This window comes from Neodiprion virginianus, chromosome 7, assembly GCF_021901495.1.
Source record: "Neodiprion virginianus isolate iyNeoVirg1 chromosome 7, iyNeoVirg1.1, whole genome shotgun sequence".
NCBI lineage: Eukaryota > Metazoa > Arthropoda > Insecta > Hymenoptera > Diprionidae > Neodiprion > Neodiprion virginianus.
Genome location: NC_060883.1, coordinates 7,965,390 through 7,991,349, shown reverse-complemented (window position 1 = coordinate 7,991,349; position 25,960 = coordinate 7,965,390). Strand labels below are relative to the sequence as shown.

The following is a 25,960-nucleotide window of genomic DNA, read 5'->3' as shown; positions in this document are numbered from 1 at the left end:
GGAAAAAGCTCCCTAACTGGTTTTTTTCACCTGTCGGCCCAAGTCCTCCAATATTCCGGAAGTTTAGCGTAGGTGAAAGAAACGTAGACAAATTTGAGGCACGACGTGTATCTGATTTTCATTCTTCTCTCCGTTCTTCAGCAATAATCCAACAATCGCACTGAATAACTGTAAAATGAGTAAACATATTCCAAGTGCAGCCGCCACTCATAAACCTATAAAAACTAATGCTAAGACTTGCAAACATAGAATAATTTTTATTTGCAGTTACCACGCAGTCCTAAATTATTGTCATTTCTCGCCGTTGTTGAAAATTATTTAGTTCTGGGAAAGAAATGAAAAGAAGCTTCGTAACTGTAACCAGGAAATTTATCGCGTCTAATTATTTTATATGATTTTGACAATTCGCGCCATATTTTGTTACGACTATTTACGATAATTTAAAGCCTTGTTTAACTAACAAAATGTGGTTAACCAAGCCAACGGTGAGTTTGTATGTTGCTGTAACAAAAAAGTGTAATATCGGCAGCTGTAATAACGCTTAAACATTAACTTCCAGCGATTTCATTTTTCTTTTTTGAAACTCCAAAAGTATTTCCATAATAAACCGTGGCAAATAAAAACAATTCAGTTTAGGGTAAAGCGCATGATTAAACCGTCGCATTTTTCAGGAAATCTATTATAAGGATATTAGGGAGGTGTTTGTAATGCGAACACTGCACGAACGATGTTAAACACGCGTCATCCGCGTCATCGTCAAAGCTATTGTTTGATCTTGCAGGCACATGTCGGTCTCTCGTAATTATTACTTCATTAGCCAATTTAAAGCTCAAGGCTGTAATATACAATATTACACGCACGTTTAACAGTTTGTTTGTACTGCGTAGCCGGCTTGTTTTTCTTTGTTTCTTTTTATTCGTGTCTTTGTGTAAACATTACAATATACATACGTATATGTATCATGCGGCTGTAGATATTTTTATACGCATGATTGTAATCATGTTGAATATTTGCATTATACATGTTTAATGCCTGATTATAAAAACGTTCCAACATACACTAAAAAAAAGTCGCTTTCTGAAATGTTAGACGCGTTTCTGCATTAAAGCTTGAAAAAATGATACAATAATCTAAACGTTTCCAAACCATCGACGTCTCGCATTTCAAGTTTGTAATTCGTGGGAGAGAAATTCTTATTTGCATATTCAGGAAATTATAAGTGATACACTTTTAAGCTTCGTTTTAATCATTCATAATTTTTTTCTGAAATTTATTCATTGGTTGAGGGCAAAAGTGCAGAAAATTCAAAAAATGAAAGGGTTACAACATCGAATATTCAAAAACCCAAAAATCTATTTATTATAGGATTTTGAAATGTGAAAAGTCTTAGTAGAATGCCAAAATATACAAAGGATAACGAAGAATTCTAGAGATTCTATGTTTTGGCTTTCTTTACATTGATCGTTTTATATTTTGGCTTTTATTTACCTCACTTGTATGTATTTTGAAATTTTATGAATCAGTATTTCACATTTTTTTAAATTCGATATTGTAAACCTTACATTTCTCGATATTTATTTTTTTGTTTTTTCTCCGCCCTGTTTTTATTCATATTTAAATCGTGATTCATCTGGCAGATTTTAGTAATATAATGAACGAAAAAAAAAAAAAATGAATACCCAGCGGATGAAAATACTTTCTTTCAAATTTACCTACAACAGTTGAAGAAACTCGGAATATGAAACAGGTGAAAATAAAAGTATTAAATACGAATTAAGGAAGGATTCCATGTAAGCGCTTATTTTTTTTAACCCCATTACCTAAAATTTTTTTTCTAAAAACCTGTAAGAAATTTTTGGGTCCGGATTTTTTTACCGCAAGATATTACAAAATGGCGGCTGTGAGCACAATAGTGTAAAAAGTTTGTTTTTTTGCTGTTAGATGTGATTTTTAAAGTTCCAGTTATCCGAAACAGAAAATTCAAAAACATTATTAAAGTATATGAGTACAGCTAAGGTCCGAACTACAATCGCTTTATTTGGTTCGATAGAAATCATTTAAGGGACCACACTGTAGACAAAAAACTATACTATAAGAAATTGCGAATCATTGTAATATCGACATGATTTTAGTTCGGGCAACAATCACACTTACATATTTTGATAATCTTTTTGAGTTTTCTGTTTCGGACAACTGTAAACATCAAAAACCTCGTCAAAAAGCAACAAACTCACTGTGTACGCCATTACATCTGCAGTCACAGTTTTCTAAAATCGTGCATCAGAAAATATTTGAAAGACAGTTCAAATTTTATAAAATTGACCACAAAAACCTGAATCTGAAAATGATTGATTGATTTTTAGAAAACAAAAAACAACTAGAAAATGAGGTAAAAAAACAAGCACTGATACCAGAATACCCCCTTGAACCTTAAGGTCATGTGGCAGTCCTACCCTTACCGACCGAGCAAACTCACCCGTTTTCTTCCTATACTAAATTAACAAACGAGAGGCAAGGCTTGAAATTTCGACGGTGCATCGTTCTTTCGTAGCCAAATTTAAGAAAGTTACTCATATCCCTAAAGTCGTCGAAAAAATTGGTATTTTTTTTTTTTTTTTTTACATGTGTTACTATTTTCAGATTTCCCGCATTTCACGGACTAAAAAGTGCACAGCTGAGATTCTTCGCACAATCCCAGCAAGAATGAGGGGTAAAACGATCCATCGCAAGACAGTTTTCATACAATATTGAGGTCGGTAGACGAGAACTAAGAATTGCAATAATTTCGTAAATAAAATATACGATATGCTCTCGCGAGCGTTTGCTCGGTCGGTAAGGGTAGGGGTACTTTACGGCCTTAGGAAGCCATTGGAAGCTCATTGCACAGTCCAAGTCCACGGGACCTCGTTATCGAGTAGCAGTGTCCTAATCGTGATAACAAGACTAAATGGCACCGTTGCTGCTGCTGCGCAGCTGTCTGATTCTGCGATGAGCAGAGATGGCGGGAGAAAGAGAGAAAGAGGATATAAGAAAAGGAGAAACAGAGTAGAAAGAGGAAAAGACTGGTGGATTTTCAATCGAAATACAAGTGCAACTCGTAATGTCCCTGACCCTGGCGTCTGATCTATGGATCTATGGATTTTTGATGACTCGCGAGAAAGCGAGAAAAGAAAACGTACCTAGAAGAGCGGAATGACTGCATCTCATGTTCCCATTATGCACGTAATTCAAGTCAGCAAACGCTCTCTGCAGGCACATTTTGCACGTTTCAGAGGAATAATAAGCAAAATCCCGCGCCTCGCATAATTTTTTTTGAAAATATGCAAAAAGATGGATTAACTACCGAGAAATCAGTAAAAAATCTTGAATTTTCCAAGTAAAATAAAGTCAATTTAAGATTAAAGTCTGTGAAATTTACTTTGCGACGATGAGAATACACGTTTGTGATGTTTTTTTTTTCTTCTTCGTAGAAAATGGAATATTTGAAAACGAAAAATCGCGAACATCAAAATGCATAATTAGGATACTGGAAAATTCGTCTGATGAATGAATATGAAAATCGATATTCAAAACATTATTTAATCAAATATATCTAATCACGTGGCTGGGAAATCGGACGTTTTGAATGTAGAATTTTACGAAAATCAATGTTGTAGAATAATCAATTATAGAATTACGAGAACTGGAAATCGGAAAGGTCGAAGTATGAAACGTGAGAATACTCAATTTCAATTTCTACGCTTTTTACATTATTCTGTACTTCCAAACTGATCCGCGTTCAACACTAAAACACTCTACTGACTCCCAATCGTTAATCTACGATTCGTGATCATACGTCACGGCCTTTTCGAATTTTTTATCACGGTAAAAATTGTGCAATTCTGATACCAATATCGTAGTCATTATCCGTTATCACAATTCTATACTTGAACTTGTCGTATTTCTGTGACATTTTCATGGGATAGCTTGAATTAAAAACCTATATTGTTCTAAATACTTGAGGTGTCTCAATTTTAGTTAAATTTCGAAGTAAGCCATGAAGAAAAAACTTCTGCAAAATTCACGTCCCGACTCCCATCGATCAGTTGATTTCATTGGAAATTGAAAAACTTTCACTCTTGTTCATTTAGGATTGTTTGCTTCCCTTATTCACAAATTTTGACAACGATTAATTATCCCGTTTTCCCGACAATTTCTTTTGCAGCTCGGAAGTCGTTGATTCGACTGAGTTTACTAAAAATAATTTACAATTAGTTCAGCTAAAAATTGACTTACAAACGAAGTGTATCGACTCTCTTGGAATCAACCAAGAGCAAATAGATGCCCAATGACTGTTCGGGCTAGAAGATTCCAGTCACGCAGTTAAATTATTGACCGCACATGCAACGCATAGGTCAGCTTTATCGAAACTGTTGAATCTTCAATAGGCCGTCGTAAAACGACGACGTTTGACTGCAACGAGATAAAGAGCGGCATCATCGACGATCCGTGAAGCAACGTGTCGCAATCTAAATGTTACATACATCTCGATTGATTCCCATTTCAATTCAGCTCCGTGATACGATATTTTCAGGGTTTCGAAGGAAATCTTTATCGTCTAATTATCATCATGGGATAAACAAGCAGAAAAATAGCTTGACAGAATAAACACGGCGAAGACGAGAACCGAACGTTTTTCTTCCGTTCTCATTCATGCCCAAAGTTGAGAATAAATCATTCCGTATCGAACATTGGGAGACTAAAAAAATCGTTTCAAAAACAGAATAAGGCAGGCCAATTTTACAATACGTGCCAACAATTTGAGAAATGGTTTTGTAATAATACTGGGTGAGGAATTTTAACCCTTTCAGTCACAGAAGCCAGTGTGGTGGTATTCTTCTTTTTCCTCAGTTTTTTTTTATATTCCATACAAAATCCTGAACTTTCCATTCCAAAAAAATTGAATTGCGTAACCGAAAGGGTCAAGTTGCCAAACGCGAATAGCTTGAAAATGTAGTATTTTCGAGAAAAATGTTTCAAACCAAAGTTTCATTATCTTCACAGCGGAATCTACTGGCTGTAATTTTTATTCAGATCAGTGAAGGAGTTCACCGACATATGAGGGTAAACTTCGGTTTTTTTGTTTTCTTTTTAATGATGCTCCAATTTTTTTACAGATTTGTATTTTGTGTGAGAAAGTACGCAATTTTTGTTCTAATAATTTTTTTCATTTCGTCCAATTGTTGGCCAATTATCGAGCATTCTCAAAACTTGCGAAGATTTCACAAATAAATGATTTTCCGCACAAGCTACTTCAAAAATATGGTAAACGGAATGGATTCCACACCATTCTGTTCAAATAAATAATCAGTTTAACACATGTTCGAAGGATATCATTTCGTCTCACCCTGTATAAGAACGTTCGCAATGATTGAACTCCGGTATTTTTTTATCAGAATGTAATGTTTACGAAATAACTTTTTTTTTTTTTTTTGCCGTAGAAATATCAAAAGATAACCTCATGAAAATTTTACAAGCAGTGATTTCCAGAGTGTGTAAAAACATTTAAACCTTTTTTTCCTCTTCCTCTTACTTTTGGTTCAGGTGATTTGTTCTTGAGACCGAGTTTTTTATTTTTTTTTTTTTTGGTTCTCTATTTGGGACTCTACGGCTTCTTTGCCGAAGACTCACGAGTCGTGTCCAAAATTTCGAATTTTTCTCGATAAACATGAATGGAATGAAACGAATCTGCGGTAGTAAAAGTATTGATCGATATAAGTTTCAGTTTCGGAATCCAGAAAGACGTACGAGTACCTACGTATAAAGTATGTGGCTGTTATTGATCGCGTGTAGGGAAGCAGAAAAGAGATAGCTGGTATAGTCGTTGAGCTATTTAAGGAATTCCCCCGCAACACGAGATGGAAGCCAGGAAATACGTCGCGGCGTTTCCTACCTAGGAGATTAAAGCACCTGTTCGACAGGGTAGAATGAGAATAATAGATAATGGTCAATTTAAAAAGTACGCAATAGAGTGGAAAGGCGAGATTTTCAAGTAGCGGAAGTACAACCGAGACAAAAAGAAAAGTGTGAAACAAAAAAGAGCGCTTTCAACAAAATTTATTACTCGACCAATGATTTTTCCCTCAATATTTTTCATTCTTTTCACAATTTTTTATGCGATTATATGCTATGTTTCAAAAACGCCCTACTGAATTTTTTCAGATTTTTATCACCAGTCGTAAAGTTTCTACGATTATGCAAATGAAGAATATTCAGGAATTCTCGAAAATCTTACTTTCCATTTCGATAAAAATGTCCGAAATTTTGTACGGCAGAATAAAGTTTTAAAAATTTCGTGCAGAATTTTCGATAATTTTTCGGAAAATAACGGAACGTTGACACGTGGTGTTTCATTTGTACAAAATGTTTAAAGTGCGAGAGAAAAAATTCATGAAAAAATCACGGGACGGTTGTCAAAATGAACGGAATGGCAAATATGATTTTTGACAACTTTTTGTTGACTTTTAAGGAATTACAATTTTTGAATGGATTTGAATAATCGCAAAAAATTAACTGTTGGAGAAATAAAAATTGAAAAAATTCAAGAGTGCTTTTTTGAGACTGGAGAATCGTATAAAAATTGTAGAAAGAATCAGAGATAGTGAGGGAAAATCGTTGTTCGAAATGACATGGAATGGAATTTTGCTTCGTTACGATTCTTCGTTTTTAATTTAATATATGTATTACTATTTTAATTCGTACATTGCGGAATATCAGCTCAAAATAGAGAGAATCACAGAACATAATTTTTACCAATAATTTGTACAAAGGTTAGAAGAGTACATTTGTTAATATAATTATAAAAATGAAAAAGTTTTAGCTTGTCTGTAATCAAGGAGCATTGTATCGGTGTTTTTTTTCTTTGTGCGTAGACGAGATTCTTCCTTAGTCGGAAATGTGGGAGTTCGTTAATTTGTTAAGAGATTGGAAAATCGGGAACTTGTATGCGGGAAAATCGTGATCTGGGTCACCCACCGGCAGCGCGAATTAACATCTGTGTGTGTTGAGAATCGTGCAAGAGTAGGTTAATTACTTTGAAATAGCTCTCCGCGACTTTATATGTTTCTACAGAGTACATATTCAAGATAAAGTTCTGCTTCGAGCGGTTCGTACGTACGTAAATCTCGTTTGAGTAATTCACCGGTTGAATCTCGGACGTGTATAATGCAAATGCAATGCCAACGCGAATGTCCGTACCTAACTTTCACTGTCACGAAGCACGTGATTGGCGAAAAATAAAGAGCGAGTAAGCCGGGTCAATCTATAAGGAAAAGATAAATTGAAAGAAAAATTATTCATTATTATTATCGAATAGAATTTATTTGTAGGTGCGAGAATACAAATTCTAAGATTTTTGCAGTTGACTTTACCATTTCAATTTCAAATTTTCTGCTACATCGTAAATTATCCTCATATGAATATAAGGATGAGTGAAATATTTCAAGACCGGATTTTTTCAAAGATCAGCGGCATGTATTTATTTATCACCAAATTCTTGATATGATTGTGATTGTTATTTGCTGTTATCACAATTGCGGCGTCTTATCTCGTTTGAGGCCATGAAAGTTCGCCGTTCGTTCGACCGTCTTCGAAATTTAAATTAGGCTATAGTCGGCCGTTCTCGAGCAGCCTTGGCACGCTAGAAAAGTCAGAAAGAAGCTGGTCTAAATTTATAAAACGTTAATAAAGTGTAAGTCAACTTTCGATCAGTCTTATAGCACTTGCTGGAATGTTTATCTTGGCCATCATGCACTAGCTTTATGGCTCAGATTACCGTTTTATAACTCCGTGGATATCAGCGAATCGCCTCACGAGATCGAAGAAAAAGATTTCGGACACGTTGTACCGTTTCAATGAAATCGAAATTCAAAATATACGGTGCGAGGAAATTTTTTTTACACCAATCTCATCTGTCTAGAATGCGTTTTGTTTTCAACATTTTTTTTTTTTTTTCACTTGAAAGGATTATTTACCGACAGTGAGATGAAAAATTTTAGAAATAAAATCTCTGGAAACGAGATGTAGAATCACATTTTTATCGACGATCGAAGGATAGGGAAGACAGTCATTTTTTTCTGCATATATCACTGCCGATGTCTGGACGAAACGTGTTTTTGATATTTAATGATTTTTCAAAAGCTTAAGAATATTGACAAGCCCAGAAACTGATACGCAAGGAGTTATGAGTATGGTGTCTGTTTTACCGACCGTACAGCGTTGTTTGGCTCTCGATCACGAACAATATTTAGTGGGAAGACCACGTCTTTATCAAATAACGGATTATTTTCGCGCTACTCTACAAATTAACCTTGAATCATTCTTTACAGCGCTCTAGTGTCTAAAAAACTAAAGCGTGCCTGTTTAATTAAGGTCATGTAGTACTCCTACCCTTACCGACCGGGCGACCGAGTAAACTCACTCTTTTTTTCCTATATTAAATAAACTGACGAACGGTAAGGGTTTCAAATTTCATCATTTTCTTCAGGCATTCGAAATATTTTCAACAGTTTTAATATACCACCACTGATATCGGCAACTATATTAATAAAAATACAAAAGTGGAAAGTATTGAAATTATTCACAGAAGCTTAGATGGTGATGCTTCGTTTCAGACCCCTTCAAAATGATAAAAAAATATAGTGCGTATGATTCGTTAGATTTCGTATAACAACTTATTTGATTTAAAAGACCATTTTCAATACAATATCGCAATTTGTTAATCACAATCGATTCGGTGCAATGCTAAAAAATTGAACATTCAAAGATCCTAACATGATTAATAAAAAAGTCTTCGTATGGGATTGTTGAAAATATTCTGATAATTACGAAATGAGCAATTGTAAGGTACAATCGAAACAATCTGCTGGATTTCACATAATTCTGAAACAATTTACAACGAAACATACATGCAATACACATCGAAACTTTTGCTTGTAATTCCGGCAGGTACTTTTAGTATTTATTTAATTTAAAAAAAAAAAACATATTTTTACCGATTGGGCATATATAAATGCGATAAATACTCATTGTGCGATTATATCGTAGTTAAATCAACAAGAAAAGTAACGATCTTTAGTTCATCACATGCTTGAAATGTAATTCACCTGAAAACACTTGTAACATTTTAGAAATCGATTTACAAAATTGCGTTTGAGTTAAGAAGATTGTTCTCACTTGAAATGCATTTAATTTTACACCCTGTAGAATACAAATTAACTCGAAGATTAAAAAAAAAAGATCCCAAAGATGCCGTTGCCGTACTCATTTTAGAATTTTAACGGTACAAGTAAGCAGATCTACGCACTTTAGAGTCTACACTTCTACACCGGTAGTAACTCATTTTATTATAAGGGATCCTAAATAGTGTTTGAAGTTCATGGGTCACCAATTGGTCTCTGAAGGGCTAGAAGACCAATGGATCTTGGATTATATTCTGAAATCAGCGTTTCCGACTTCCGAGATATCTAGGACCAAAAAAACGTTCTAAGGCGTTTTGGGCGAGTGGTCACTTGATAGAATAGATGAAAAAAATAGACAGGGGTCACTGATTATGAATCTGAACTTGAAATTCGAAAATTCAAAATGGCGGATTCAATATGGTGGACAAAAAAAAACAACATGAAAAATTTTGTAAAAATTCTGTAAAACTTTTTGGTGTATATCAAGTTTGTGTAAAAATCAGCATTCGGATTTTTTGGCAGATTAGCAGAAAATCCTTTTTTCCGTGTAAAAGTACGAATTTAAACCATTTATTTGCTTGTGCTATTTCTGCAATAAACAATTAGATTTGATATTCTTTTAGACTGAGAAATATTTCAGGTACCACGTGAAACTGAAAAAAACTCAGCAGTTGTGACCAAAACAGCAGTTTCATAAATAAGAGACTGCAAAAAAAAAAAAAAAAAAAGAAAAGAAAAAAGTGGGACACTGAGTATTCCAGCATGAATTAGAGTGTCGAAAACGTAAACTACAGTCTTGAAACTGGCGTTCCATTTGCATCAGCGTCTCAGAGATGGTGCTGGCAACTCTAAGAGCCACGTGTAATCCGGAGAGTGGGAGAAACGAGGCTGTTATTTTCGAAGAGACAGGGTCCTACTGTACAAGCGGACATTGATCATGGGTTATGAGCCCTGACGAAAGTCCGTGTCACAACTAACAGAAGCCGGTGCCGCTGCTGCTGCGGCTGTTACACAGGAGTGAAGTGGCGGCAGCGAGGCTTGTGATTGAGCGTATAGTGAGGGTATAAAGCGTATTAATATCAGTCCATAACCATAATACGCCATGCCGTTCGACTTATCGTGTAAATATAGAGATCACTCGAGCGGCACGGAAGCAAGTCGTAGATCTCTGGCGTCCAATGCGGTTGCAGTCGAGCTGCTGCATCGCTCGATGTGCGACCTAAGTACACGAAAACGTGGTAAGAAGGTAATCAAATTTATCCGTGAATGTCAAAGTCGATTTTGACGTGTGCGTGGAGAAAAAATTGGTAACCAAATAATGGCGATTGACGTGCATCTAATGGATTTCGAGAAAAAAATTATGAACAAGCTGAAGAGACATGGAACGCAAAAAGTGAAATACGCAATCAATTTTGTACTCGTTAGTTTACGCGCGTTGATTTGAATCGGACAGGTAACATGCCTCAAATGACAGCAAGATTCGGCTAAGGAAATAAGATCACAACTGGTCGTTCGTACAGTAATCGTTGGATTTGAGGCGTTTCGAAATTATTTTTAGTACGATGTCTAACGATTAGATGTGATAAACGTTTATTGTATTTTAACAACGTGCGCATAGCAAGACTTTGTACCGGAAAAAGAAGGAAGCGGATGATCTAAAAACTACGAGTATATAGTTAGTAGCTTAAGTCTCAAACCATTCGCATACGTCTAACTATAGTGGCTAACTTTATTTCATGAAACGTAGATTACACATTGAATATGGTTCAAGTTCCAACGGTTATGGAAAGTTGTTGCAAACGGACCAACGCTTACTAAAAAATTAAACCATTTTCATGTAAACAAATTTTCTCACTACCCTACGCACTTCATTATTGTGCTTGATGAACGAACCGACAGGTTACTTGCCAACCGACGTCGCGCAAGGGAAACTAAGAATATTAATTTAAACCTCAGATATTACCAAGGCTCTGAAAATGTAAAATATACATATCAGTCAGTCCGAGAACACATTTACTGATTATCCGAGTGAATTTGACTGAAATCTCGACATAACCTCAAAGATTCTGACAAACAGATAGCGGAAAATGATGTCGATACCAAGGTGAGATAATTTATATGGCCACCGTACGTTTCTCAGCACCGATTCGCATTTCTCGTCGAATCTATTTCGTCATTTTCTTCCGACTACGTAGCTCAACTTTGGGAACTGTGATAGTCTCATACGCCAAACTGCGAACGACGCTCGAACTATCGCATATCGCCAGAACGGTTCTTCCGCTCGAACCGCAGCCAATAGAGAGCGCCGCTGACCCTTCTACTGTCAGTTTTAATTTTCTCCGCCAGATGGCAAGTTGTAAGCCACACCCATGCCACACTTCTTAATACCAATCAGCTTTCGATGCATCGATTTCATCAGAACTGGGCCTGAATGAAAGAGTTTTACATTCACATCTTGAGATAAGTCACTGAAGTCCAGGAACATTATAACCAAGTTGAGTGAGCATTTTAAATTGTAAAAAGTCAATAACTAATGAGAAAATGCGATAATTAAATCTCTCTCTCCCCCCCCCCCCTTTTTTTAGGGGGGGGATCCAAATCAAAAAATACTAATTGTACGAAAAAAAAAGTAATAACCAAAGTTGTACGAAATTCAATTTCTTATCAGTCTGGTTTTCATCGTTTATCCGTAAAACTCAACAGCAAATGAGATAATGCGATGACTAAATTCCCCCTCCTTTTAGGGTCTCAATCGAGAAATATCAATCCTAGAGAAGGAATGATAATAACCAAAGTTGTAGAAAGTAAAACTTGCGTCAATTTTGGTTTCTGCCATTTTAACTGTAAAGCTGAAAGTCAAGGTACTTGACTCGAAATTCTATCGAATTTGTTGACAAAGTCTGCAGGTGAACTGCGTTGGCCATTTTTAACCGCGCAGCAATTCATAAGCGTAATTATACGGGACTCGATAATTTTCTCTACCTCCCGCGATTCCTCCTTCCGATCCATTATCGCGATCGTGCTTCTCTGCTAAATCCTCGCGATAATCACGTCTTGGATATAATTGCATCGCCGTCATTCATTTGCCTCGACGTATACCAGAGTGTTTTGTCAGGTCTGTCGAAATGTTCAATCTTTACCCGATTATACGTCTGGACATGCCATAGAATTAAGAATATCGATATATTTAATAACGCAAAATTAAGATACCAAAAGCAAGTTGCATTGATTCTTGCAAAATTCCCCTTACTATATGTATAGTTCAAATTTCTGGATTTTTTCTGATTGATAAAAACATCACGTGACATTGCCACCAAATAAGAACGTTTACTTTTGCAAAAAAGACCGAATAATGAACAATATTAACCTGGCATCAATAACATGCAAAATTTTGACCAACCACAATAAAAATTTCCGGCTTTCCTGGGTATCAAACAAATTTTCCGATATTTTCCGAATTTTCTTCCACTCCAAATAACGCAAATGATCAATTCACGCCTTGGGAAAAAGTAATAAACCTTTCACAGGATATCGTCAGGCAGATTCGGAATTACAAATTTTCCCTCACATCAAATCTTTAAAGTTACGCATAATGTAGATTGTAATTTCTGGATAGTGGCCAGAAAATGGTGTTTTTCGTAGGTGCAAAAGTCTGCAGCGGGATCCGAGATACTTTCATTCAAAGAAAAAAAATATACAAACGAGAAAAAAAATACGCTTGGAAGTGTTTCAACTGTACGCTGATTGCAAAACTTTATTATAGATATAACGAATAGTCAAAAATAACTGTAGAAAAGAATTTTCGGACTCTAGCAGCTGCGATTTTATTTCCCTCACTCTGATTTAATGATGTGTTCTTACATCTTTTAGCCGATCGTGTCAGGCGTGTTAATATAACTTGTATGGCATGTGTGTATTGTACACAAGAAAACAAATTGTTTGTCTATGCTAAACGCGTGGGAATATCCGATTAAGAGATTCTCGGATTAGCCAGATGTCCCTCGATCCCCGCCACGGATTTATATTACGTACTTAAGGGATCATCCTGGTGTAAAATTTTCAAAAAATATATATTTTTTTCTTTTTGCATTATCCGAAATTATTTATGAGATATTGTATGGATCTGGCATATCGCCGATTGATCGTAAGTAGACAATTTATATGAAAAATCTATTTTTCTCTAAATGTGCACTGAGAGAAATTACCAAAAAAAGATCGACAATAGCGCAAAATGGTTACGCGTACCTCGTTTTTCGTAATCCCAACAATATTCAAACAGTTTTTTTAACGATACATGTATTACTGAATTTTTCTTGTTACTATGACAAATGAAATTTTTCTTGGTGTGGTTTTTCTAAACGTTGTTCACTAGGGTGTTTCATTTGAGGGCAACTTTTTCTTTTTTTTAATTTAACCCTAATTTTCTTTTAGTATGTATCGAAATGATAATCCGATTTAAAATTTTTAAAGGTCGATTTTTAAGTTTTCCCATTTAAATTGCACAGGGAAAGTCCACATTTTTCTTCAAATAATTCCCATTCCGACGCTTCCAAAGATATCGAAATGAATCCAATGTTCACTTGTAGATTATTTAGCGCTCTTCACAAATGTTTTTAGTGGAATTGGCGTATCCTCAATATTTTGCTCTGTACAGACCGTCAAAGTCAAAATTTATGGAGAATTCCTGTTTTTTCGCTTTTACCGACTTAACCGTTGACTTTATAAAAATATGTAAATGAAAAAATTGTACTAAATTCAACTCTCTAAAAAAAAGTTTCCAGCCTCAAATTCGGGAGGGATTATTATTTCGGCACACGTTGAAAGGTAATTAAGGTTACAGTGAGAAAAAAAAAGTTGCTTCCAAACAAATCACCCTAGTGTGCACTATCTAAGGAAGAGTTTTCAAGCTATCCGTCTTAAATTTGGACTCGACATTCTCCACGCCATTGTTTATCTTGCTATGAAAGTTTTTTTTTTTTTTCTTCTTCTCCTTTTCGCAATCTTCGTATTTTTTTTAAACTAAAAGCTGACGAAAAAATAGGCTAAACTGATTAAAAAAAAAAAATAAACCTCCATAACAAGACAGCAGCTTTCATACTGATTAATAATTTTTTCGAAAATTTTTTTTCAGGCGATATTTACGGCCACAACCGTTTACACCGTGAGGACTGCTTATTTTTCGAAGAATTTTCGAACATTTAGAAAAACTGTGATAAAAAAAAAAAAAATAATAATCGTTTGAAAATTTATTTTTTGTTCTTCATGAGTGCTTCAATTTGAAAAAAAAAAATCAGACCGATTAGTGTATTCTAACCATCGAATAAAAAAAAACCGATTATCGCGAGTTCGATATTTCGAGTAACTCGAATCTCGGGGGAATGAAAATTTATACGAAAGTTGTGTGTTTTTCGAAGTATTTGTTCATGAAATTCTTGTAGCATCCGTAACCGTCATTCCACATAATATTTGGGCATAATTTTCATTCAAGGAATTAGACAGAAGCTTAATTTACGAACAAGACTCGATGAGAAAGTTATTTCAACTTGTCGACTTGATTGAAGTGCGAATTGTGCGGAAGTTTCGTTCTGATTTGCTGCGGTACCGCGGTTATTAAAGTTGATAAGTCTGGATTAACAACTTTACCGAGTATTTTGCACCGTAAACGAGGAATGGTGGGAATAATTGGGCGAATTGGGAAGACGGCTCGACGGCATCGGGCATATTCTCTGTAATATTGATCGGCACTTGTGCACAATGCAGTTGCTATCTAATAGCGCACTACCGGCTGTTACAAAAACTGCATCGACTCGAGGAGGTCGGCTGGCAAAAAATCGACACTTTACTCGTTATGATACGAGATGATCGTACGATGATCATACGTTAAATTATTGTGCTCGCAAACTACGAAGTTTCTCCTGTAAAAAATATTGACAGAAAATACCTGCTATGGAATTAGAGACGAAAGCTTAGACATCGATTCTTCGTTTCCAAACGCTTGAAAATATTGTTAAAATTCTAGTATAGATTTATTCAGAAAACTATATTTCCCGCAAAGTCACTGATAAAATTTTTCAATTGACGTATAGATAATCAGTATCGTTGCAACTTTTTAATCATATGTATTAAACGATGCCAAAATGATGTTGAAAAAATGAAAATTGTTGAAACGAATTTGTAGAAAAAGTAAAATTTTGATACGCCGTCAAACTAAGCACTGATATCCAAGCTTTTCTCGATAGTTCCAGTATCTTCTATTTTTATATTTTTCAAAAAGATCTTCATAGCTTATAAATACAACATTCTGATTCATACTCACTGTACAAAATGTCAATAAAACTTATCGACTTTCAGCCGACTAAAATCTTTAATATAAACTGATCGTGAGACTTGATTTCGATTTCACGGAATTTCTCAAACTTCGTAAGATTCGATAAACCTATTATCCTAAGCTTTTTAAGATTGCAAAGGATTTCAATGAATTTCGAAAACACGACCTACGATTATCTATAACATTTGATGTAAATCGATAATAGAAGATGAAATTAGTCGAAAATTCCGGTCAGAAGAAGAAGTTTAATTATTTGGAAAACGTAAACATAATTATTAAATTTCAAATAATTAAACTTCTTCTTCTGACCGGAATTTTCGACTAATTTCATCTTCAATCAACCTCCTGGTCACGAACTTCTTCACTAAATCGATAATATACCAAACGACTTAATATTAAGACTATAGAAAACTTTACGCGTGATTATTAATACAACGGTTTGAAATATTAGAAAAATCTGAGACTAACAGGGGAAAAAAAAAAAAAAAAAAAAATAAAAAACAATAAAACAAACGAGAGGATCGTATTGCAAACCTGCACCATAATTTATCATTTTCTTGCGTTTTTATTGTACGTCACATGCACAAGTCGCACATATATCAGGACAAATTTTTCCACTGTTAGAGCCGGGTTATCTCACCGGTTTTTTATCGCGTTAAATTTCTTCGAGATCAAGCAGGGAGATATAAATACGTCCGTATACGTTATACCTACATCGGCGTTTGCGTACCTATACACGTGTATAATGTTTGCGATGACGCGGCGTTTCTGCGCGTACAAGGTTGAACAAAGTTTTGCGAGCAGCTTCCGACGTGCGTTTAACGCCTGTTTCATACCCCAGACCCTGCACAATGTGCGAAGTGCGGGCGTAAAGACGAACGAGACGAGTTGAGTCGAAGGTAATTTGGCCTGTGCGATCGGACACTTATCGTCGACGCAGCTTCGAGCGATTAGCAATTTATCGACGATAATACGAAGATAATCCCACACGTCGAACCGCATCGCGCGATTTGGATTGAGGAAGTTCGCGTCATGCCTGCGTTTGCCCGTTTTTCCCAGGGAGTGATAATGTTGAAGTTAATAAACGGAAAGGTGAATTGCGAAAGTAAATTTACGAAATACGATTCCAGCGAATCCCTGAGGAGTGATAATAAATCTGCGAAATATAACAGAGGTCAATACAAATTTGTTGTTTTTTTTTTTTCATTTCTTTTCATTCATCGAGTTTATATGATTTAAATAAATGAATTTTGATTCGATACATCGAATAACAACCAAAATCTTCATTTACCACTTGTAAATTTGTGGTTTACGTCTATTTTACATTGATAAATAATCACCGTTAAACGCGAATTTTGAATCTGGGTTATTGACGTGAAATTTTGATTTCCTTCGCGTAAATGATGAAGGTAAAAATAGTTTTATTAGATAAAATTTGCCTTTGTAGAAACTAGAACGATATTTTTTGCGATTTTAGGAATTATTACTTATTCTCGCGAACATTTGTTACAAATAAGAAAGAAACGTACTTCAGTTTTGCATTTAAACGACTTTTATTCAGAAATTTATTACGTACAACACGCGTATAGGCGTCACACATCTGTAAGTGCGCGTAAACTTTGCGAAAGTTAGACGCGCGGAGAAATAAAATTGACAAATGTTAACCTCGCGGCAGATTATAGGGAAAAAACAGTGGCGACATTTCTGTTCGAAAATACCTCCACGTCGAAGTTCGAACCTCTCTCTATTCGAAGCTTTGTCTGTAGTCGGTAGAGCGACGGGGGCCAAGAATGGCCTGACGAGTCACGCACACCGGAAGAATCGGCGATCAGAATTTCAAATAGGATTTAGTTACAATAAAGAGTGAATTGAATTACTGAAACTTTGTTATTGACCCGCAGTTCGGAACGATAAATTTTTAATAATCCAAATTATGAAAATAGAAATTGGGAAACATGTCTTTCGTACGCCTAGTTCGTGTATTTAACTTTTCAAAATACTTCGGTTAGGTAGGCTTATAATACCAGGTTTAGAAATTGTCTGATTTTTTGAAATTTTTTCAAAAACCAAAACTTGGTCATTTTACCCAAATTATTTTGCAATAGAAATTTCAGGCACGTGCGTATCGGCATGGCCGTTATTCCGATGCAACTAATACCCAAGTTATTGGTTAGACTAGTCGTAAAAGTCGACTTGATTCTCCCGTCTCAAAAAAAATTATTATTCACACGTGACCAACTTCTCTCATTATCATGACATTTCTATGAAAAAGTTGCTGATATTTTTCCGGAAGTTGCAGAATTTTCAGAATTCTGACTCTTCGGGACAATCTGATTTACAGTATAATAAAGTTTTAGTTTACGTGCAACTGGGATAAAAAGAATTTCACGTTAATCTGTTTCAATACGACCAACTATGACCAGTCAAAACGATTTACTATCGAATTTTAAACAACAGTTTCAACTTTAATTTACCGATTTGTTTCATACTAAAAAACCGAATTTGATTTCTGAATTTTTTTTTTTATTTACTCGTTATAACCGTAAAATTCTTCGGTCAGTCTTCATAGGCATGGGATTGAAATTGGTAATGTTAATATACGAAATATTGATGAAAAATTACTATAATATAAGTACTAGAATGATTTTAAAGTATACGTTGTAATTGGAAAATACAAAGTGTTTTCCTAGTTATTTAACTTTCATAATTCACTGAAATTTCACAGCAGGTTTCGTACACTTTTTGATATATGAAATTCCCTGACTTTTCCAGGTACCCCAACCTGATGATATGATTTTTCCAGTAACCTTTCAAGAAATATTCAACGACCAACCACTGACGAATGACATTTTTTTTACATTTTAATACCTTCAATATTACCTCATAATTTATACATTACCGTCCGACTATCAATTTACAAACAACAGCCTGCGATTTTCCGTAAGAAAAAAACAAAACAAGGTTTGATATCAAAGTGACACACATCGAATGTACGAAGTGGTGCGAAGAAACAAAATCTTGAATGCAATATTTTTTATTTAAGACCGATCGTACTTTCTATAAGAACGAGTTTATTCCTCCGACAGACTCAAAATCCCAGTCTTATTTTCTAAATTCCCTGAGTATTCTCGATTTTCCAGGTTTTCCCTGTGCGTACGAACCCTGTCACAGAATCCTGAAATTTCCAAATGATTTGAATTTCTCCAAAAATAGATCGTTGCACTAACGTTACAAATTTCAACCTTGTTCATAGGCGTTCTTTGCCGTACAGTATTGAGACAGCGTTTAGCTGCAATAGTTCATTGCCCGTAGCAGATTTGAACCAAATCCATTTATCCAAATGTGCTACTTTTCACCACCCCAAGCGTTGGTTGGAAATCACTCGCGAACCCGGCGTATCACATTTTATTTATTACACAGCCGCCTGCTTTCGTTCCACGTGACTCTACAAATTATTCAATCACCCAGTTTGATGTATGTACGAGTATATAAATTAATTTACTACATATCGCTATGATAATTCGATTTCACTGGTTACCCTTTTTTTTTAATCATTTTTTGCGGTTAGTTGCCCTTTATAGATCCTAGATTCAAACACAAATTTTTATAGTAAAAATCCGCAGACCTTCGTGAATTTTTGGAACTGTTAAAAAAATTACGTCTCGATTTTGGCAAACATTGAATTGTTCCTATCGAAAGTATGCAAAAAAAAAAAATCTGAATTCAAGAACATGAAATTCATTGTGAGTTTTCTAGTCGAGTAGTAGAATTTGGGTTACCTTTAGTACTATTTTTTTCCTACTTATAACTAGAAAATTGCAGCCCGTTCAACATCGAAGTAAAATTAATTATTAAACATGTACCTGACTTTTATTTCTATAATATTATATGTTCGTGCGATATAAATTAATTACACCGGTCAAGGTGTTGAATTTTGATTTCTTCAACCCAACTAATCAAAGAAAAAATAGTTTTATTCGATATAGTTTGCTGTTGTAGAAACCAGAACGATATTTCAGATTTCAAGAAAATTTACCTTTTCTCTCAAACATTTATCGTAAATAACAATTAAACAAACTTTATTTTCGTACTGAAATCACTTTTATTAAAAAACAACAACACCAGTCGTCACGGACCTTGCGTCTGAGATTATTACAGATTTCGTGATACTGAACACAGGAAAATTATTATTTGTCGGGAAAGTTTGCTTTTGCAGTCGGGACAATGATACTTCAAAATTTAATGAAATCCATGATTTTTGTCAGCCGCGTATAAAAATCATAGATATTCTAAATTCTTGAAACATAATATATATCGTTGTAATTAAAATTAATGAATGGAATACACAAAAATATTTATTTCGGTTTTTGATTAGCCGAATAATTGAAATCATTGATTTTCTTCAATCTTGAAACAACACTCTGCCGGCTGAAAAATCAAACTTTTTTCGAAAAACAGTCATTTTCAACTGTTGATAATATTCACTCAACGTATAACAATCGCGTACAAAAATTTCTGTAAACTTGTGCTAGCGAAATTATTAGATCGTTATTATTTCTGCCAGGACTACAAAAGCAGACTTTAAGGTGAATGAATATGATTTTGCCATTGTTTTTATGCGTGTCAAATAAAAAATAATACCTAATTGAACTCGGGCACAAAAATAAAAAAAATAAATAAAAATCTCGACCGGTGTTATCAATTGATTGATCGGTTCATTTTTCTAACTTCATTCCTGGATACAATTAACGACGATCATTCTATCGAGGCTCCCGGGGCCCCGAAGCAAATGTCGACGGCCTTGTGCGCGATCTCGCAACAGACGGAGAGATCTCGTTAAAACTTTCGCCAATGACTGACTGACTTGCTGCTGAGGTAGAGGAGCACAGCTCTGGCGGAAAGAGACGGATGCTGCGAGCGAAGGGAGCAAAGTTCGAACAACGACGGGAAAAAACTCGGTACATGTAGCGCGCATTTTTGCATTTGAACAATACGAGCTTGATTCCGTTACTGCAAAGATGCTCATCTCAGAAAAACCGTTTCATAGACGCGTTTTGTGAAAGTACATAAAGTTTCGTCGCAAAAATCGAAGACAAACGAATAATTGCGTTAGGAGTCGAAGTCGAACAAAAATTTGACTCACAGTTAATGAAACATGCCGAATTCTATTATGAAAATAATGGAGCAATGTCTAATAATATGAAAACACGGTATACATAGTATATTGATTATTTAATCTATAAAATAGTTTGTTAAAGTGGCAATAAATTTTACCGAATATATATCATTTCCGAATTGGGTTATTATAACAATTATAACAGAAATTACAGTCTCCAAACAGTTCTCGTTTCAATTTAGTTGCTTCATATTTGTTCATCGTTGAATAAAATTGCGGGAAAAAGTTTGAAAAGTTATATTTAACCAGATTAATTCATGTGAGAAACTGTTCTTTTAATTGCTTACGACATTTTACTCCGAAACTTCGAAGGTTGAAACTTAATTTGAATAATTTCACTCTCTCTCAATGATCGATCAACAACTTTTATGTCATTCATTGAACAGACGAATAGACCCACAATCGATTCCGCAACAACGCTTTTGCTTCAATCAAAGTAAAACGGCTGGTTCTTATACCCTTTGGCAAATCAGTTATCTGGATAGGTGTAATCTCGATACAAGAATATGAAGATCGTATGCTCCCCTCAACGTTTTATAAACATGTATGAAACTTTATAACATTATGGCATAACCCGCGGGCAAAAATATACAGGTATTAAATTTCGATATGGCTAAACGGTCAACGCGCATCGAATGGGCGAGGCACTCGTGGGAAATAAAAGAAACTCCGATTTCTATATCATATCGTCACTGCGCTGCAGATACCGCTGATAACCATTATACGGTTAACCGTTTGGCCCCGCCTCGCCAAGAAATTTAAATATTCTTCCCAAGTCGGAGCAAAGGTGAATCAAGATTTTTTGAAATCACCAGTATAAGTGTTCAAAACAAACCCCGAATTGGCCCCAAGCAATATTTCATCATAGTTACCCCTCGAAAATAGACGCTCCGGTTGTAGTTTCATAACTTAATATTGAACAAGAATCCATCTCGACGCGTAAATTCCCTAGAAACGATCAAGAATTCATCGTTACAAGTAAATTCCCTAAAAACGATCAAGAATCCGTCATTACAAGTAAATTCCCTAGAATTATTCGATATACGTTATAGAATATGAGGGCCTTACTTTTCGTTGAAATAATAATAAGAGAACACGGATTCATGTTTCTCGAAACTTCAAGGCCTACACAACGACAAATGCTATCAATCTAAGCTATTGATGCCTGTACCAAATATCGCGAATAAAAAGTTTAAAATGCAGTTGTCATGACGTTCTAAACTGGCATGGTCGTTCGTATTAAGTAATAAATGTCTATTTTAGCTTTAAACCTATTTGTAACTCTCTGACGAATACATTTTTCAAATTGTACCTCATGTGATGAAAATAGAACTTATTTCCCATGATACCTGGGTCTGGTGCTCCATATGGAACACAATACGTTACATGATTCGATAACAATTTATTGTATGGCCAAACGGAAAGGAATTGCTGTTGTAAATTATTTATCCTTCTGTCGATGATAAAGATTCCCGTTATCTCTAATTGTAAGTTGATCTTATCGTGGCGCGAATTCACGAGCCGTTTTATTTTATTTTTGTTCTATCCTCACGAGGCGATCAATGCTGGGTAAGTTTATTTCTGCAGCTCGTAAAAGTAGTAATTTAGGTAGAACCGGTGGCGTAGTTGAGAGCCAAAAAAATATTACTTGCATTGAGAAAATACGGGACAAAAATTCTCTAACAATTTTGTGACCAGACTCTGTAATCAACGAACACAGTCAGCAATTCAAATGACGCGGTACTTGAATTATTTCGAACCAGCATTTTCGATCGCACGCGTACGATCGGCTGCAATGACATTTTTCGTCGCAGGTGAAATATGTAACAGAATTTTTCATCGATAAAAAGATGTAAATTAGATCAAAACAACATCCCTCGATATTGCAAAGAACTTTAATAGCAAATTTAACCTGATGGTAACAAAATCGTTTATTATCTTTTTAATGCTAACTTGTCTACAGTTTTGCCAAACCGTATAATATATCATTTCGTTTGTCCGCTGAATTTGCTACAGATTATTTAACAGAGTTGATTTGTTTTCAAATGCTCGGTTCGCCAAAACAATATGCCGTGTTTCAGTGTGACGGGTCACTGTCGATAAACGTATGCTTTACTGAAAAAACTATTACTCTTGTCGAAAATCCGTTCCTACCGTTGTGTGAATATATAGTGGAAGAATAAACTTGGTTATTATTCATGAATGTTGGACATACGGTCCGCCCTTTCAGTTGAAAACCCCGTTCAGAAACGTGGCCTCATCGAAGCTGTCAAAGTGTGGATTTGATGAAATGAAATTGAGGACCCTCGCACCTTATACCTTGGCTAATGACTAGCAAACAGCACTAAACATATCCAAACATGAATACAGATTATGTCTAACTCGTGTCTAGCCTCTTCATCCGACGAACACAATTGTAAAAGATTACTTCAGATGCGTTCTACTCCTTTACTTATAATTCAAATGAATAGTAATATTATGAATATTTTCGATTGATAGATAAGTGTTTTCATGGGTATTTGAAACCGGAGCGTGAAATGCAGCCAATCAATATGCTCAGGTTTCGTTTTTTTTTTCGAAAAAAAAATACAGTAATTTTATATCATAATTTTCAGATCTACATGTATCTGATTATTTGATGAGATTGAAGTTACTAACGTTAACGCAGCGGAACACTGGTAAAATAATCATTATCTTACAATTTTAGGATTAGGTACATTTTGCTTCGTTAGAATTCTATGAATTCCCGACAATCTTATACATAAACATGGATCTTTAGTAAAATATTACTAACTTCAACATGCTGATACATTTGACATGATGACCGTTGAACCGTTTCCAGTAATCGATCAATGGGAATTTTGAACGCGCTATTCCTTCCGATAATTTGAACCGAAGCGTGTAACTCCGCGTTGAAATGTTTCGTTTATGTTCCGTAATTCTTACAAAAAAAAATTAAAAAAACTCTACAAGGAAAACGCATCCACAAGCATTATTGCGCACAGGCGAGTAATTGGAGGAAAAAGATAAGTCCTATAAACGGATCGTCACGTGAGCGAGTAAACTGAGGATCGTTGAGTGGGGAGCGGCGGCGCGGCGGTTGAATTTACGATCGAAGAGCGTGGCGTCGCCACGCGTTCACCACGCCACAACACATACCGAGGCTCTCGGCTTACGCTAGGATGCTCGGCGAGGTAAGGTGAGGCTGGGTCGTTGCTCGCGTCACGTGGTCGGCCACGGGGTCCGAACGAGGTTAATCGGAACCCGAGCGCCGTTGCAACAATAGATTCACGCGGGGTTAGAAAAAGGAGGAGGTTTAACAGCGGTCCGATTCGCTGGCTACACCTGAGATACAGATCGCAGATGATAAATATTGGGCGTTAATTGGGGAGTCTTAGGCTACGTTCACGCGCTTCGTTCGAAATTCGAAATTCCGCGGTGCCTTGCGACTCTACGTTTCTAGCCGCCGCGCTCGCGGCGCGATCCGGTGTTTTCTGGCACAGCGTGGTATCGTCAATTGGAGTCAAGATACTCGGAGGCTACACGAGCCTCGCTACCAGTTCACGAGCTCAGCCTGAGATAGGCGCTGTTCCGTCTAAAACACGGCAGGAATTACAGTCGACGACCGTCCGGATCGAGCCAGTGCGCTGCGTCGAAAAGCTCGTGGTGTATGATAATCGTGCGGTACTCACCAATTAGCGGAAAGATACTGGGCTGGTCGAGGAGTGATTTGAGGCTGTTTTCGACGAGGGTAGGAGAGGTACGGTCCTTGTCGCTCATTTCACCCACTGCGCCGAGCTCAGTATGTCCCGAAGCACAATAAACGGATTGAAAAAAAAAAAAAAAATAACCAACTCCGTTGATAACTTGTTTTACGTTTTTGTTTTATTAATTAACTTTTTTTTTCCATATACCGAGATATGTCACGTGTACATACGTGGTTGAATTTTCTACCGTCGTCTGTTAGGTTGTTTGTATTATATTTTTTACTGTTATTATTATTATTATCAATCCTCTCGTTCTCTCCGGGATTAACGAACCTGCGCCAGGAGAGGAGAGACACACCGAACCTCACTATTGCTTAAGTCACCCACAGCCCACTGTAGCACATTAAAATAACACTGGCCGTTCGCTGCTCTTGAAAATCAATCTAAAAGTGGCTCGGCTGGTGGCGCGATCTTGGGGCCGGCTCGTGGACCGACTCGCGATCGAGTGACCGAGGATCTCTGCGTACATGTACAACGCGTATTCTTCGGTCACCGATAACACCGCAATCACCTCCCGTCTCCCACTATTAAACCCAGCGACTGCTGCCTTATCGAACACCGTTGCGACATTAGCGCCGCCCGTACAATTGCGGAAAGCGGACCAAGCACGTAGAAATACGCCGAACTGCAGACAACTTGACGTACACCGATGCTCGACTGGCTGCCGACAGTAGGGAGAATAGAACGCGTTTTTTTCCAAATTTAGAACCTTTTAATTTATCTGTCCGAAAAGTGGTGAAAATTAAGCATGATTTCATGATACCTAATGAATCGTGTCACTGCACACGTATTTGAAAATTGAACGATTTAGGTACTTTTCGTTCGCTTCTGATAGATAGCGAGGCTCAAAAACAAACGCGGACGTCTGATTTGCTGATGAAGTGAATGCCATGAACCAATACAGAAAGTAATTCTTCCTTGAATATTTTTTGCTATAACAATATCATTTTCAACTTTTATGCAGTGTTGGCACAGTAGCTTCAAGGGGATTTGTCATCTGCCCTGCTCATAACTTTAAACTGGTGTTTGAACAGCTGAGTATCAAGGGCAGGAACACCTTTATTCAGAAATCCATTTGCATCCACTTGTAAATACATACATACATCTATACATGAGCAGTCACTACTAGTCCGAAAATGAAGCTTTTATTTGGTTTAAGTCGGAAGCTACCTCAGCTATTATTTGTGTGGAAGTAAAATATGCAAGGCTTAAAAATAAATATGATTGCAACTCAATTTATCGACCCTGAGTTTCGAATATTTTTCAGACAACTGGTTTAATGTACATAAGCTACCAACGTACGTTAGCTGATACAATAAAGACGTTCAGTTACTTTTATTTGGGTGAAATACTACCTGTATGTATAAATAATTTGAATGAATTATAAATCATCGAAAGTTAGCAAATAAATTAGTCTCATTTTCCACATAACTACCAAGAGTTAGCGAAAGATTTCATTTCAGAACTGTTC

The 25,960-nt window shown here is 36.0% G+C and overlaps 1 protein-coding gene and 1 long non-coding RNA gene across 6 annotated transcripts in view; one reads left to right on the top strand and one right to left on the bottom strand.

Moving 5' to 3' along the window:
* LOC124309592 (thyrotroph embryonic factor) overlaps positions 1-24,980 on the bottom strand; it is a 223,562-nt gene extending 198,582 nt beyond the window's left edge. For 2 of the 5 annotated variants that reach the window (XM_046773362.1, XM_046773363.1), the window contains exon 1: positions 24,415-24,978. In XM_046773362.1, coding sequence (XP_046629318.1) covers positions 24,415-24,502 — 88 coding nt within the window. In that variant the 5' untranslated portion in view covers positions 24,503-24,978. Of the gene's footprint in view, positions 1-24,414 lie in introns of all 5 variants that reach the window. The other 3 variants (XM_046773361.1, XM_046773364.1, XM_046773367.1) reach the window with 3 other exon arrangements.
* Positions 10,255-14,429, top strand: LOC124309595 (uncharacterized). Its single transcript, XR_006909262.1, has 2 exons — positions 10,255-10,456; positions 14,350-14,429. It is a non-coding gene; the product is annotated as an uncharacterized LOC124309595 (long non-coding RNA).
* Positions 24,981-25,960: the final 980 nt, after the last annotated feature.